The sequence below is a fragment of the Sapajus apella genome, unplaced genomic scaffold, assembly GCF_009761245.1.
Source record: "Sapajus apella isolate SASKATOON/1434 unplaced genomic scaffold, GSC_monkey_1.0 scaffold123, whole genome shotgun sequence".
NCBI classification, from domain to species: Eukaryota; Metazoa; Chordata; class Mammalia; order Primates; family Cebidae; genus Sapajus; species Sapajus apella.
The window spans coordinates 4070339-4086616 of NW_022437063.1; the positions used below are offsets into that span (position 1 = coordinate 4070339).

A 16278-nucleotide genomic window follows, 5' to 3' on the forward strand; every position below is an offset into this window, starting at 1 on the left:
CTGGCTTGCAGGAGGGTGCCCGGGCTGGCTTGCAGGAGGGTGCCCGGGCTGGCTTGCAGGAGGGTGCCCGGGCTGGCTTGCAGGAGGGTGCCCACGCTGGCTTGCAGGCAAACAAATGTGGTGCAGGGCAGGACGTGGGTTGCCCCCAAAGTGGGCTACCTCTAAATGTGGGAGAGATGACCTTGAGGCTCCCATTGAAGCTTCATGGGGACTAATCCTCAGTGTCGGGGAGAGATTTTCTGTTTTCTTCCTCAGTTGTGTGGTAGCTTTGACTTTAAGTGCTTTAAAACGTTCAGATAAGTTTAATTTGGAGAAATAATTTCTTTCATTCTTGTCTTTATTTTTCACTTTCTTTCATGGTTGGGCTTTCTGCCCTTTCTCCTGAGTTTCACTGTGTGTGTCTTGTTCTCTGGGTGATGTGTGTTGGGTGTGCACAGGCTGACTGTGTGTGGGTTCCCGGGGCTCTGGTTTTCTGGTGTGACCTGGGATGTGAGGGTGCAGGCAGAGCCCTTTGTGGCTCCCCCCCAGCTGGCAGAGCAATTGGTGCCAGAATGGGAAGACGCGGTGTTCTATTTTTTTTTTCCTACCAAGTACACTGGTAGGGTTCTAGCCAGATACTTAATTAAAAAAATAATTGGGTGGGCTGTTAATTCTTTCAGTGGTTTTGTGGCTGTGTCTTTTTAATGCTATTTGGTGTTAGTAGCTATGGTTTTGGAGATGGCTTTTTGTGTAGATCACAGAAATATGCTTGAGCCAATACCAGGTGATGAACACTTCCTTAAGAGGGATTGCCTTAACACAGCGTGGTGGCGTCAGGGCCTGAAGATAAGTGGTTTTGAGTGTGTGCTTTCTGGGCAGTGGAAGCTGCTGACCTAGTGCTGTGTTTCAGCCCCTCCCTCTCCCTGGGGTTTAAGGTTGGCACCCAGTGAGAAGTTCCAGGCTGGGCTGGGCACGGTGGCTCACGCCTGTAATCCCAGCACTTTGAGAGCTGAGGCGGGCAGATCACATGAGGTCAGGAGTTTGAGACCAACCTGGCCAACATGCGAAAACCCTGTCTCTATTAAAAATACAAAAATTAGCCCGGCATGGTGCACGCTTGCGATCCCAGCTTCTGGGGAGGCTGAGGCAGGAGAATTGCTTGAACCTGGGAGGCAGAGGTTGCAGTGAGCCGAGATCGTGCCACTACCCTCTAGCCGGGGCAACAGAACTAGACTCCATCTCAAAAAAAAAAAAAAGTTCCAGGCTGGATGAGGCCCTATCATGCTTTTAGGGGATTATTCTTGCGCTTTTGCCAGTCTTTTCATTTCACTAACAGCCTTTGTGCCAAGGTTGTCGGTTCGCTGTTACTTCTTGAATTACAGCCTCCGTATTTGCCTACCCTGAAGTCATGCTATCACTCTTGGCTTCATTACTTAACAGGACAGTTTCTTTGAGTAGAAAAGAACCATTGCCTTTTATAATTGGTCATTTACATTTCCTTTCCTTGGGGAAGGATTATTGAATTCTAGGAACTGGTTGAGGGCATGGAAGTGATAGGAATATTGGAGAAAGTGACTAAATTATCTTGGAACTTGTCAGAGAAAAGGCCAGAAAGGCAGTGGCATTGTGGCTCATTTAGAGAAAGGTCAGGAAATGAGCATGCCCGTGACTTCGGGCTGGAGTGTGGGGTCAGGTGTTGTCCTTCAGGTAGGGCTGATGTGAGTTGGCCATTGTCATTAACACCAGGGAGGTGACAGGGTAGTTGGGGGAAGCCATAGCCTGCACACCAAGCTGGGGAGATGTGTGGCTTCTTACAGGGCCTGCTCACAGAGGGATCAGCCAAAGGCAGTTGAGGGTGGCTCAGGAGCCTGCACCATGGGCTCCGGCAGCTGGAACTTGCAATGGACTACGTCCCGGGGATGTCATTATGTGAAAGAGAATAACAAAGGAAGGACCAGTCTGATGCCCAGGAAGGTGGCAGAGAAAAAGTGCCCTCCAACTGAACTGTGATTTGGCATTTGTTGTCATACATCCAGAAGAGAGTCTTCACCTGGAAAGCGCAGTGGCGCGCCTGACGGAGGCCTGGGGAGGGAGAATGGATATTTGGAGCACCAAGTCTGTTTAGATGTGCCAAATGCACACCTGCCCCGGGTGCCGGCTCAGCTGTGCTCCTGTGGGGAAGAATCTTAGATACATGCTTTTGGAGCCCCATTTGATAAAATTGAGGACTCCTATCAAGATTTTAGAAAGGTTTATTAAACAGCTAAGAATGTGTTAGTTACTGGGCTGTGACAGAAGGTTCATTAAGAATGAATCATTGAGCAGCAAGCAATTTAAAAATGAAAATTAAAAAATGCAATTTGCAATAGCATTGAAAAACCGTAAGAATCCAGGTCGTTGCCTGAATGAAGAGTTGATTCCTCTTAATGACTCAGTAGTACTCCGTCACGTGAATACGTCACAGTTTATCCGTCCTGTTGGTGGTAGCCAAGGCTGTTTCCAGTCTTGGGCTGCTGGGAATAACATTTTCGTGAACATTCACATCCACATCTTCTTTTAGACGTCTGTTAGGTTCTGGCTGTTCTGTGTCAGAATGCGATTTCTCCAACACTGCATTCCCCCCATGCTCTTCATTTATTCTGATTCTGATAGCAGTCCCTTGTCAACATAGATATTTTGAGAATGTTTTCTCCTGTGGCTTATCAGTTCATTTCATTAACAGTGTCTTCCATGAGCCAGGAGTTTCAACTTTGATAAAGTCTAATTTATCATTGTTTTCTTTTGTGGTAATGGTTTTCTGTGTCCCGCCTACCTCCGCAATGCCAAGATACACCTATGTTATGATTGATCATTTTAGTTTTTAGTTTTAGGTCTGTGACCTAGCTTGACTTAATTTCTGTTTGTGGTGTAAGGAAGATGTCAGGGTTCCATTTTTCTTCTGTAGATATCCTAGTGAGCACAGCTCCATTTGTTAAAAACACTTTTGTCCTATTTCACTTTCACTGAAAATTAGATTCCACAAGTGTGCGTCTGTTTCTGGACACAGAGTTCTGTCCAGTGACGTACGAATGATCTTAATCCAGCTCAGACTGTCTTAGTTACTGCAGATTTTCATGGAGTTGAGTAAGGTCAGTCCTCTTTGTTCTCTTTAAACATTATCTTGGGCCAGGCGCAGTGGCTCACGCCTGTAATCCCAGCGCTTTGGGAGGCCGAGGCGGGTGGATCACGAGGTCAAGAGATCGAGACCATCCTGGTCAACATGGCGAAACCCCGTCTCTACTAAAAATACAAAAAATTAGCTGGGCATGGTGGCGCATGCCTGTAGTCCCAGCTACTCAGGAGGCTGAGGCAGGAGAATTGCCTGAACCCAGGAGGCAGAGGTTGCAGTGAGCTGAGATCGCACCATTGCACTCCAGCCTGGGTAACGAGCGAAACTCCGTCTCAAAAAAACAAAACAAAACAAAACAAAACATTATCTTAAGTGTTTTTGGTCCTTTGCATTTGTATATAAAGTTTGTTATTTGCCATTCCCTACCCAAAAAGCCTATTGAGATTTTGAATGAGAATATGTGGAACTTGTATGTCAGTTTCCCTCACATTGACAGTATTAACAAATATCGAGTTGTCTTATCCGTCAGCATAATATATTTCTTAACTTATTTAGATAGTCTTTAATTTATCCTCACAGATATTTTGCAGTTTTTGGCATAGGGATTTGCTCGCATTTTGTTGATTTTTATTTCTGATTTTTTTTTTCTGATGCTATTTAAATGGCATAGCTTTGTTGGTATTTTTTATTTTTGGATTTTTTACTACGGGTTTATACAAGTACAGTCGATTTTTGTAAACTGACAGTTTTCCAGGTACTGCTGCTGTGTAGCAAATGGCTCCCAACCCGCTGACTGGAAGCAGCCATGCTTTTGTGCTCTCGGGTTCTGTGGGTCAGGATCTCCATCAGGGCATGGCATGGACGGCTTATTTGTGCACTGTGATGTTTGGAATCTCGAGTGGGGGCTGGAAGCATCTAGACTTCCTTTCATTTCAGAGCCCGGTGCCCTGGGCCTGCATGACTCTAAGAGCAGGATTTTGGATTGGATTGCTCAGTCCCGGTCTCTCTGTGCACTGATTGTCCTTGTAGGATGGTGGCCTTGGGATCGTCAGACCTCTTACTGGACAGTTCACGGCTTCCAGTGATACTCGGCTAGCAAACAAGGTGGAAGCTGCGTTTTTCATGACCGCGCCTCAGAAGTCACATACTGTACGCAGAAGTCATACCCCCGTACTCTTTCGCTTGAAGCGGTCACAAGCCTGTTCTGATTGAAAGAGGGAGAAATTGGTCTCCATGTCTTGATGCCAGGGTGGCACGGTCACCTTGTGAGAAAATGGTGCCACTTTTGGAAAATGTCCTACTTGTTTCCAGCGATCTTGGTAGAGTCATTTATTACTGCTAGGAGCCAAGTAGAGGCCTTAGGATTTTCTGTACACAGCGATTTCAGCAGCAAATGAAGAGACTCTTCTTTCTTTGCGGGACAGGTGGTTTTTATAGGTGTACCTTGGAGACACTGCATGTTTGATTCGAAACCAACACAGTAAAGCAACTATCATAATAAAAACAGCCACACAAGTTTTTTGCTTACTTGATGCATATAAAAATTATATTTTAGTTTATTACATGTACAGTAGCATTGTATCTAAAAAGTGTATATACCTTAATTCAAAAATACTTTATTGCTAAAAAATGCGAATGATCATCTGAGCCTTCAGCAAGTTGTAATCTTTTTCCCAGTGGAGGGCCTCGTCTCATCTGGATGGTTGTGGACTGATCAGCATGGTGGTTGCCGAAGTTGGGGTAGCTGTGGCAATTTGTTAAATTAAGACAATTTGAAGTTTGCCACGTCAGTGGGGCCACCTTTTGATGAAAGATCTCTCTGTAGCATGCCGTGCTATTTGATGGCATTTTATCCACGGCAGGACTTCTTTCAAAACTCACGTCAGTCCTCTCAAGCCCTGCCATTGTTTTATCAACTAGGCTTACGGAGTGATTAAAACCTTTGTTGTCATTTCAACAATGTTCACAGCATCTTTATCAGGAATAGCTTCCATCTCAAACCACTTTCTTGGAGTCCAGTCATTTTGGGGAAAAAAAAAAAAAAACATGTAAGAAGCACCTTCTCATCCATTCAAATTGTACTGTGAGATTGCAGTAATTGAAGCACATTTTCAGACTATTTCTAATTCTGTTCTCTTTCTACCACATCTGCAGCTACTTCCTCTGTGGAAGTATTGGACCCCTCAACGTCATCCACGAGTGTTAGAATCAGTTTCTAACTCCCGCTAATGTTGGTATTTAGACCTCTTCCCATGAATCACAAATATTCTTAATGGCATCTAGAAGAGCAGATTCTTTCCACAAGGTTTTCAACAAACTTTGCCCAGTTCATCAGAGGAAGCACTGTCTATGACAGCTGTAGTTCTTATCAAGTACATTTCTCAAATAATGACTTGGAAGTTGAAATTACTCCTTGGTCCATGGTCTGCACAATGAATGTTGCATCAGCAGACATTAACACAACTTTCATCTTCCTGCACTTCTCCATCAGTGCTCTTGGGGGACCAGGTGCACTGTCCATGAGCAGGAATATTTTGAACAAAATCTTTCTTTCTGAGCAGTAGGTCTCAACAGTGGGCTTAAAATATTTGGTAAACCCTGCTGTAAATGAATATGCTGTCATCCAGGCTTTGTTTTTCCATTTATAGAGTGCAGGGAGAGTCCTGTACCCTTAAGGCTCTTAAGAGTCCTAGGAGTTTCAGAATGGTAAATGAGCATCGGTTTTAACTTAAAGTCATCAGCTGCTTTAGCTCCCAACAAGAGTCAGCCTATCCTTTGAAGCTTTGAAGTGAGGCACTGACCCTCTCCTCTCTAGCTATGAAAGTTGTAGATGGCATCTTCTTCCAGTAGAAGGCTGTTTCATTTACATGGAAAATCTGTTGTTTACAGCGGCTGCCTTCATCAGTTATCTTGGCTAGATCTTTGCTGGAGAACTTGTTACCGCTCTCCATCAGCACTTCCTGCTTTACCTTGGACTTTCATGCTGTGGAGACAGCTTATTTCCTTAAATTTTATGAAGCGACCTCTGTTAGCTTCCACCTTTTCTTCTGTAATTTCCTCACTTCTCTTAGCCTTCATAGAACTAAGGAGAGTCAGGGTCTTACTCTGGATGAGGCTTTGGCTTAGGAGAAAGGTGTAGCTATCTTTGTCTCCTCTCCAGACCACTGAAACCTCATCCACATCAACAAGAAGGCTGTTTTGCCTTCTTAACATTCGTGTGTTCACTGAAGTAACACTTTTAATTTCCTTCAACAACTTTTCCATTGGATTCACAACCTGGCTGTTTGGCAAAAAAAAAAAAAAAAAAAAAAAAAAAAAGGCCTACCTTTTGGCTTTCTCAGCTTTTTGCATGCCTTCCTCAGCAAGTGTAATCTTTCTGGCTTTCGATTTAAAGTGAGATACGTGTGACTTTTTCTTTACTTCAATACTTTACATAACCCATTGTAGGGATTTTACTTGGCCTAATATCAATATTGTTGTCTCTCAGAAAATAGGAAGGCCTGAGGAGACGGAGAGAGATGGGGAACAGCTGGAACACACACAGAACATGTGTCGATCCAGTTTGCTGTCTTACGTGGTGTGGATTGCGGTGCCCCAAACGATTATGATAGTAACATCAAAGGTGATTGATCACCAATACCCATAACAAGTTGTAATGATAATGGAAAAGCTTGAAATATTGTGAGAATTACCAAAATGTGACACAGAGGCACAAAAGGGATGTTTGTTTGTTTGTTTGTTTTTGAGACAGGGTCTCTGTTGCCCAGGCTGGAGTGCAGTGGCGTGATCTCAGCTCACTGCAACCACTGCCTTCCAGGCACAAGCCATTCTCCCACCTCAGCCTCCTGCATAGCTGGAACTACGGGCACTTGCCACCACACCTGGCTAATTTTTGTATTTTTGGTAGAAATGCGGTTTCACTGTGTTTCCCAGGTTGGTCTTAAACTCCTGGGCTCACATGATCTGCCCACCTTCGCCTCTAAAAGTGCTGGGATTACAGGTGCACACCACCGTGCCCAGCCATGAAATGTATGTTTTATTTAAAATGTACTCTTGTAGATAGTTTATTGTTGGAGTTTGCTTTCTTATCCTTTTAGTGTATATTTAGACTGTGGAGATACTCATCTCATCTCTCCAGCCTAATTATTTATATGGTTGGGGTTTAGGTTGCCATTTTCCTATTTGTTTTCTATTTGTTTCATCTTATTTGTTCTTTTTTTCCCTGCCTTCTTTGAATGAATTGAGTTTTTAAAAAATTATTGGCGTTTGTTTTTTCAGAGCAGTTTTAGCTTTACAGAAAAATTGAGCAGGAAGTTAGAGAGGTCCCCTGAGCTCCTCAGCATCCTCCTTCAGCCCCAGCTACCCTGTGATTTCCATCTCACTTCAGTGACTTTAGTGTGGCATTTGGGTTACAGTTGAGGAGCCAGTATTGATGCATTATTTTTTTTTTTTTTTTTTTTTGAGACGGAGTTTCGCTCTTGTTGCCCAGGCTGGAGTGCAATGGCGCGATCTCAGCTCACCGCAACCTCCGTCTCCTGGGTTCAGGCAATTCTCCTGTCTCAGCCTCCTGAGTAGCTGGGATTACAGGCACGCGCCACCATGCCCAGCTGATTTTTTGTATTTTTAGTAGAGACGGGGTTTCACCATGTTGACCAGGATGGTCTCGATCTCTTGACCTCGTGATCCACCCGCCTCGGCCTCCCAAAGCGCTGGGATTACAGGCTTGAGCCACCGCGCCCGGCATATTGATGCATTATTATCAACTAAAGTCCATATTGTACACCAGAGTTGGCTTTTTGTGCCGTGGGCTTTGAAAGGTGTGCAGTGACACGAATCCTCCAAGAAGGTGTTGCACAGTGTCGTTCCCCTGCCCGGAACATGCCTGCGCCCCACCTATTTGTCCCCCTCCACCCACCCTCTGGGCTTTTTACTGTTGCCATCGTTTTGCCTTTGCCAGAATGTGACTTAATTGAAATCCTGCAGTGCGGAGCCTTGTCAAACCGGCCGCTTCCACCGCGGTTGTTTATCTTCCCGGTGGCTTCCCAGCTGTTTCCCTCCCTCCCTGTCTCCACGCCGGTGTTGGTGGCGGCTCCGCTCCTTGCAGTGTGCTTCCAGAAGTGACCATGGATGGCCTCCTCATGCTGGCATGCCACTCTGCTCTGCTGGTTGGCCTGTGTCTGAAGTCAGGTGACAGCCATGTTTCAAGTGGTTTACAGAGGCACTGGTTACTGTGGCCTGGCTGGGTTGGGAGCCATCAGCCTTAAACCACTGTTTCATGGGGGCAGATTGGGTTTGCGCTTTGTATGATGGTTCTTTTAGACACAGTAACTCACTTAACATCCCCTGTGCGCTTGCGATGGAGCGCTTCCTCTCTCCATTTCACAGATGGGAAAGAAGAAGAGCAGAAAAATGAATCTGGCAGGTAGGAAAGCAGGGAGTTAAACAGGGCTCCGTAGAATTTACACAGCTGCACTCTGAGGGCACTTTCTGAGATTGCAGCAGAGCCCTGTCCGTGGCCTTCCCTTCCCTCCTCTTTACAGGGACTGTAGTGAAGACATCAGGGGGATCTGCTTGACCAGCGCCTCTAAGCTTGGAGGGACAGCACATGTGATAGATGGCACAATCGAAATTCAGAACGTGTTCAGCTGCCTGCAGGGCCAGCGGGAACCAGTCAAATGAATGAGCTAACAGGGAGAGATGGCAAGCCCTACCTATGTTCAGGTGCATGAGCCCACCAGTCAGGTCAGCGGAAGGCAGTGTGGACAGAGCCGGCCAGCAGGTCAGCGGAAGGCAGTGTGGACAGAGCCGGCCAGCAGGTCAGCAGAAGGCAGTGTGGACAGAGTAGGTCAGCAGAAGGCAGTGTGGACAGAGCCGGCCAGCAGGTCAGCAGAAAGCAGTGTGGACAGAGCCGGCCAGCAGGTCAGCAGAAGGCAGTGTGGACAGTTGGGCTGATTTGTCTTCTGTGGGAATCGCCTGTGGTCACTTTGCCCGGATGACGGCCTCAGGAGTGATAGCCCTGCATCCTTCTTGGGCGCATTCCATTGTTTCTTCGTCACCTTTCCGTGATGCGAATCTCTTACCTGCGGTGGCTCCATTTCCATTTCATTAACTGCATTTCAGAGCACTGCCTGGGTCTCATGCTGACTCCCACATGGCCCGTCGGAACGGTCTCTTCCCACCTCAGCTGCAGCTTCCTCGCTACCCTCCAGGTGCCCTGGCCTCCCTTTCATTTCTGGGATGTGACATGCTCCCTTGGGCCACTGGGGCTCTGCTGCCTGGTGCCTGAACCCTCTCTCTCATCTCTGCTCAGGCTTCACGTACTCCAAGTGGTCTTCGGGGCCCAGCCCTGGTTCTGTGCTGTGATGGTGCGGCCACCCAGGTGCTCGTTAGCAGTAAATGTGCACTTGCCTGACATGTGAGGAACATTGGCTTGGCTGCCAGACTGTCATCCCTGTAGACAGAAGGCCCTGTCTGCCTGTCCACTTTTCCCTCTGTCTGTGTCGGGGACCCCAAGGCCACCCCACAGAGCCACACTCAGGGCTGTGACTCCTCACAGTGCAGGGATGCAGAGGAGGCTCCATCAGGGGGTGAAGTGAGCTTCCAAGCCCTCTCCTGGCGCAGTCACACAGGACACGCTTCATCCCTCCGGCGCGGGGCTGGGACGACCCGTGTGAAACGTTGTCTGTTGGGGAAGCACATGAGCGACTCAGCACCCAGGATGTTCCTGGGGACTGGGCGTCCAGGCATTCTCTTTTTGGCATGTGCCCAAATGCAGCCTCCCAGGAGGAGAGCAGGTGCCCAGGGTGAACCACACTGCAGAGTGTCGGCCCGCTGAGTCATCCAGATTACCCAGGGAATCGTGGGAACTCTCCCGAAACCCACATTCTTGGCAGCACCCGGGAGCCGGCCTTGCAAGCAGGACTCTCCAGGGACGGACAGCATTCCCAGGCCTGCATGTTTGACTCCGTCGTGCAGCATCGAGACTCAGGACTTGATTTTCCGGCAGGCAGGAGGCTTTCAGTGTTTGTGGAACAGGTGAAAGAACTGAGAGTCTGATGTGGGTCTGCCTTCCGCTGGACTGGTGCATTAATTGCACGAATGTATTAATGGCTGAAAGTGGAGTGCAGCTGTGACAGGAGGCTTCCTAGCTCGGTCCCCCGCATGATCAGAGCCCAGCGGTCTTCTGTGTTCAGGGCTGGCGGCCAGGGACCCCCGAGTGGACGTGGAAGACAGTCTTTTAGGAGTCTAGGAAGGCCGGGCATGGTGGCTCACATCTGTAATCCCAGCACTTTGGGAGGCTGAGGCGGGTGGATCACGAGGTCAAGAGATGAAGACCATCCTGGCCAACATGGTGAAACCCCGTCTCTACTAAAATACAAAAAATTAGCTGGGCATGGTGGTGTGTATCTGTAGTCCCAGTTACTCCGGAGGCTGAGGCAGGGAATCGCTTGAATCCAGGAGGCAGAGGTTGCAGTGAGCCCAGATTGTGCCATTGCACTCCAGCCTGGGCTACAGAGCGAGACTCTATCTCAGAAAAAAAAAAAAAAGGAGTCCAGGGAAATGGAAGTCTCTCAGGCCATTTCTTTTTTGGAGATGGAGTCTCACTCTGTAGCCCAGGCTGGAGTGCAAGTGGCTCAATCTTGGCTCACCACATCCTCCACCTCCTGGGTCCCTCTCAGGCCATTTCTTGCACAGAGGACTTCCTGAGCTGTTTCAGAGGCAGGCCAAGGCCTGGGCATGGAAGGCACATTTGGTTTCAGCGAGGGGAAGACACTGTGTTACCGTGAGATTAGCCTGGAAAGAGGAGACTGGACTTAATGGGGAGGCGGAGCCCTGGTCCAGGTGGAAGAGCCGTTTATCAGAGAGGCAGGAGCGAGTCTAACTTCTCCATGTGCTGGCAGGTTTCACTGTGGGTTCTTCCAGCTGAGCTGATGGGAATTTATAGTTCAACTCTTCTCTAAAATGCTCCCTGAGAAAATTTGATGCTACTTTTCTTCCAAAAAGTGCAGCTAGTGTTACTTGTTATCGGGAGAGTGTGATGTTGTAATGGCAACAGGTATAAGGCAAGCTGAGGGTATTTAAAAACGTATATTCACAGACTTTACGTTCTGTAAAACATTTCACAAAAGGCCGTTGTTGTCTTCAGCCCTTCCTTTCTTTCCTCTGATGCACACATTTTGTAAATTATATCCTTTTTTAAAGACTCAAGGTCTCCATCTGAAGGATACGCATGCTCACTTTTTACGAAGGGAATGATGCTATTACTAATGACATTTTTGTAAGTGTGCAGGATTCTTGCTGAATTCCTGGTTTGCTGCCTGGGTGCATGTTCACCAGCACAGGTGTTCTGCGTGCCAGTGTGTGAGGTGGGGTGCTGGGCTGGGGTATCCCAAGGGCAAATCTGCTTTCCGGGCCTTAAGCAGACGGAGCCCGTGGTCTGCCCAGGGGCCTTGGTGGAGCCTGTGGGCAGCAGTCCCCTAGGAAGGCCTGGGCGGTCAGTGCCTCCCCAGGTCAGGCTGCTGCGAGGGCCGTGGGGTGTTCTCTCTCTCCTTTCCCCAGCCGCCTGGTGCTGGACTCCTTGGCCATGGTGTCTGTCTCCTTAAAGTGCCCCGGAAGGCTTTCTGGCTGCTGAGCAGGGCCCTCTGCAGCCTGGGCTCCCTCCGCAAGCCACGATGGCCCAGACAGACCCTCATGCCTTAGCCTTGGTGCCTCACCCTCTGGGGATGGGGCTTGTCATCTGCTTGCAGCCTTCAGAAGGCTGGTCTTCTCTGCCCCCAGCCTGAAGCCAGAATGCCCCGGCCGCAGCTGTCAGTCTTGGCAGGGCTTTCAAAATGCAGACCTTTTCCCTTCCAAAATGCAGACATTTTCTTTATTGGCTTTCAGGCGTCATTCTTATTGTTTGGATTTCTGAGAACCTATCTTTCCTACCTGGGTTTTCAACATATAAACAAATAAAATAGTGGCAGATGGAGGCCAAAGAATAACTTTTATCTCTGCTAAATGAGAGCCTGAAATCCTGTCTTAGTGGGAGAGCCACACAAAGTGGCTGACCGATGCCAGGACCCGTCAGGCCCACCCATCCCATCAGCGCCCCTGCGGTGGGCTGGGCCCTGCCCCACTGCTTTGGAGCCTCCGGGAACCTTCGCCTCTCCCCGTTTTAGCCTCCGTAGAGCGAGCATTTCTGGGGATAGAGCAAGTACAGGAGAGGCACCCACTGTGCTCCCTCCGCGTGGAAGCGGAGCCCAGGCCTGTTTGTTACTCACGGAACCGTCAGGGCCCTGGCCAGCCAGGGGCGTGGCCTCCCTTGGAGTGGAAGAGGTAGCAGTCCCTCGGGGCAGACCAGTGGGGTGGTTTCACTGTCCTCCCCACGCTTCTGGAATTACTTGGAATAGGACATTCATTAAGTAATCATCAGGCCTCGCTGGATTGGAGGCTGCCACACTGCTCTCTGGTTTCTCACCCTTAATTCTGTGCAGCTGTATTGTTCTGCCAGGCTCATCGGAATTCCTCCACGAGGTTAAATGACATGACATAAACATGCAACACGCAGTATGCACTACGTTTTAACATAAATCTGCTTCTGTTAGCTAGTCCCCTGGGAGAAATTGAGTCTTAAAGGCTAACCATTGCAAGTCAGGTCCAAAGATGATGGCAGTCACAGGAATGAATGTCCAGAGCCAGCATTTCTTACTCCTGTTAAAGTTCAAATATATGAAAGCTCACCATTTGTCCTTAACTGCCACTGCTGCTCTGTCTCAGCCGGGCAGGCGCTTGGGTCTCACTGGCACCAGTGCAGCTCCTTCGGGGCCTAAAAGTCCTGCCCGTTAAACGCCGTATTTTGGACGGCCAAATTCAGGAGGCCTCCAAGCTTATCCCTGAATTGGCCCACTATTTCTAGAAAACACATCAGCCCCAGGTACCTGGAGCTGTCACTCCAGAGATCCTCTCCCCAGGGCCCATCCTCCCTGCTGTCCGGGATCATGGGAGGGCCTTGGCGTCCTTCTAAGTGAAGTTGGCAATCTGAGCTTTTCGCGGTCCTGCCCTCAGAGAGTTGTGACAATGTGGAGTCCAGAGCCTGTCACTTGAAATCCACCTGGGAGAAATCCCCCAGCAAGCGGCAGGTCCGACTCGGCTCATTTTCCATGTCCGAGGAAAGAAAAATTCTCAGTGCCTTGTAGGCATTTTTTGTGTTCTGTGCCACGGCGGCTGCCGTGCCTGCCCTTGTTAGGAGATGTCATGTGTGCTCTGCGTGTGTGCCTGCGTGCATGCGTGCCTGCGTGTGAGAGAGAGAGAGAGACAGACGAAGAGAGAGAGAGAGGGAGAGAAACACAGAGAGTGCTGGCTGCATGCGTTGGCATTTGACTTTCTAGACTTGGAAGTGCTGCTGGGTGGAAGGCAGTGGCTCAACTGCACGCTTGTCTTACCTGGGCCCCCTCCTGGGTTCCGGAGCTGGGGGTTCTGTGAGTGCTGTTTCCACGTTTGTCCTACCTGGTGAGTTGCGGCTGCCTGTGCCCAGCACCTCCTGTTCGGCTCAAGACTGTGTTAACCTGTGCCTTCACTGAGGCAGTGGCCTGCCTGGCTTCCCCTAGCGGAGGCTCTGGGGGCTGTCCCCAGTGTCACTCCCTGAGGGCACAGCTGACCCAGGCAGTCGTCTCCCAGTGCTGGCCGGGCCAGAGGCCCTTTGCGCTCACTAAAGAGTTCAAAGCCTGGCCGGGAACCTGCAGGAACGCCAGGTGCGGGAACGCCAGGCGCGGGAACCCCAGGCGCGGGAATGCCAGGCGTGGGAACCCCAGGCGCGGGAACCCCAGGCGCAGGAACCCCAGGCGCGGGAACCCCAGGCACAGCACCGTCATTTGGCTGCCTTCCAGTTCTCCTTGCTTCTTACATCTCAGTGAGTCTTAGGGGCTCCAGTAAGGAGCATCCTCTAAGCGTCCTGAATTGTTTTTTTATTGTGGCCACAACAAATCAGCTTAGACTTAGTCTTCAAGGTGACACTGATTTCTCCTCACGTCTGGGGGTCAGAAGTCTGACGTGGGTCTGGCAGGCTGAAAGCAAGCCGTCAGCAGCTCTGTGTTCCTGCTAGAGGCCCTGGCCGAGGATCTGCTCCTTGTCCTTTCCAGTTCCTTGGCTTGTCGCCCTTCCTCCGTCTTCAGAGTGAGCCATGGGGTTTGAGTCTTTCTCACGGGATGTCACTCTGCCGACTCTCCTGCCTGCCCCGCCCACTTTTAAGGACTCTAGGATTGTGTCGTGCTCACTGGCTAATCCAGGGTCATTTCCTGTTGTCATCGTTGGATTAGCAACCTTAGTTCCACCTGCAACCCTCGTTCCCCTTGCCACGTGAGGCAACACATCCACAGGTTCTGGGGATTGGAACCTGGGCACCTTTGATGCTGGTTCTTATTTTGCCTTCTGCCTTCACTGCTGTTGGGTACAGACTAAATCTGTTAACCACGAGTCTGGTTGAAACCCTCCTTCCGACAATGCTTCCTGAGCACTGGCTGAGGCCCAGATGGCAGCCTCCGTGGGGAATGGCCTTCTCTTCCTGACGGGGGCTGCCTCTTCATGTTTCTGCTGTGGGATGGGGTGGTGTGACCAGTCCTATCTGGCCACGCCCACGCAGTGTCCTGTGTCTGCTCTCTCGGGTGGTGACAGCAGGAATAATAGACCTGTCACTGCCCCAGTCCCTGCTGTGTCTTGAAATCTCTTCCACATTCCACTTACGTATTTCCTTGAAACTTGAGACAGTCCTAGAAGGCAGTGTTATTGCTCTCATTTATTGATAATGAAACTGAAGCCCAGAGATGTTATGTTACTTGCTAAGGTCACAGAGCTCCTGAGCCCTAGAGCTGGGGCCCCACTCCTGGGCTGTGTGATCTGAAACTGCCCAGGCCCCCTTCCCTTTGATGCTATGCAGGCCTTCCTATCTTAGTGTCTGAACTTCACCTGAGTTCACCCAGCGGTCTCTCTGAAGGTAAAGTCACACGTCCATGTTATTCACCCATGCAGCAACTGTGTCATTAACACTTGGATTGTGGCCACAATGATGGTGCCGTCAGCACCAGGCACGTTTGCCGTTTCCCACTGGCTCCTGGCAGGGCTGAGTGCCTGGGGTCCAGGTGGCCAGCAAGGTGGTCAGTTACCGCAGACGGTTCTAGTCAATGAGCTCTGCGCATGGATGCCTGCTTTCCAATTTAAATATAAATGTCTTACATTTACAAATAGAAATGTACCATTTGGTGTTTCCTGCGATGTGCGTGCTCATCACCTGACATCAGGAGATGCTGGGCTTTCCCTTCTCGAAATAGCATTCAGTAGTGCCTGGAGTGGGCTGTGTGCGTCCACCGATCTGTTTCTCAAGATAAAATCTCTGTGGATTCGTCCGATTATAAAGCTGTTCACTTGGTCCAAGCTGCCTTTTTCCCTTTTGGAAAGTGTGTTTTATTTTATGTGCATATGATACGCATTATTATTTTTTCCTTAGGACAACTACACCTTTGCCCAGCCCGGGATTCAAATGAAAGTGAAAATGTTAGAAGAACTCGTGAGCCGGATCGATGGTAAGCCAGCGTCCCACACAGCCCCTCTCTCTGGGCGGGGGGTGGTGGCTCCCAGCCCTTGGCGGGGCAGGGTGCCGTCCCCATCCACTCTGGCCGGCTCAGGGTCCCTCATGGGCATCCTTCTGAGGCAGTGGCTGAAGTGTGAGCTGCTCTCATTTCTTCTTATTAAGGCGATATCATCACAATTCAGTCTGTTCACTTTGCAGCCGAGCAGGGAGTGTGTACCCGAAGCAGGCAGCCCTGTGTCCTGAATAAGCCTGGTGACTGTTGTAATCCGGGTGACATGTGATTGTTTATGGTGGTCCTTCGGCACTCTGTTCCCTGCCTCCGTGCATCATTTTTCCATCAAGGATGCTAGAATAATTTCTCCACGGAATCCAGTTGATTACCAAGTCTGCAAATAACATCTTTAATATTATAGAAAAATTATAGTGTGGGTGCTTGGGCAATTTTAGATTATGCTTCCATGTTTAAGTGGGGGCTTTGAAATACTTTTTACCTCCATCTTTAGAATAATTCCCCCTGCGATGTGCTGACTGTCACCTTACAATAGCAGAGTTTAATTAAATGGAAGTTGAGAGATAATGCCTGCCCATTCCAGGCATATTCTCCTGATGGTTTGTTAAATTAATG

General features: G+C 49.2%; 1 protein-coding gene across 7 annotated transcripts in view; it reads left to right on the plus strand.

Annotated features, from left to right (window-relative positions):
* The window catches only part of TBC1D22A (TBC1 domain family member 22A), a 384809-nt gene that overhangs the window by 191697 nt on the left and 176834 nt on the right, over nucleotides 1-16278 (plus strand). For all 7 annotated transcript variants that reach the window (XM_032261505.1, XM_032261506.1, XM_032261502.1 and 4 more), the window contains one exon: nucleotides 15570-15645. In XM_032261505.1, the coding sequence (XP_032117396.1) occupies nucleotides 15570-15645 (76 nt within the window). The remainder of the gene's footprint in view (nucleotides 1-15569; nucleotides 15646-16278) is intronic.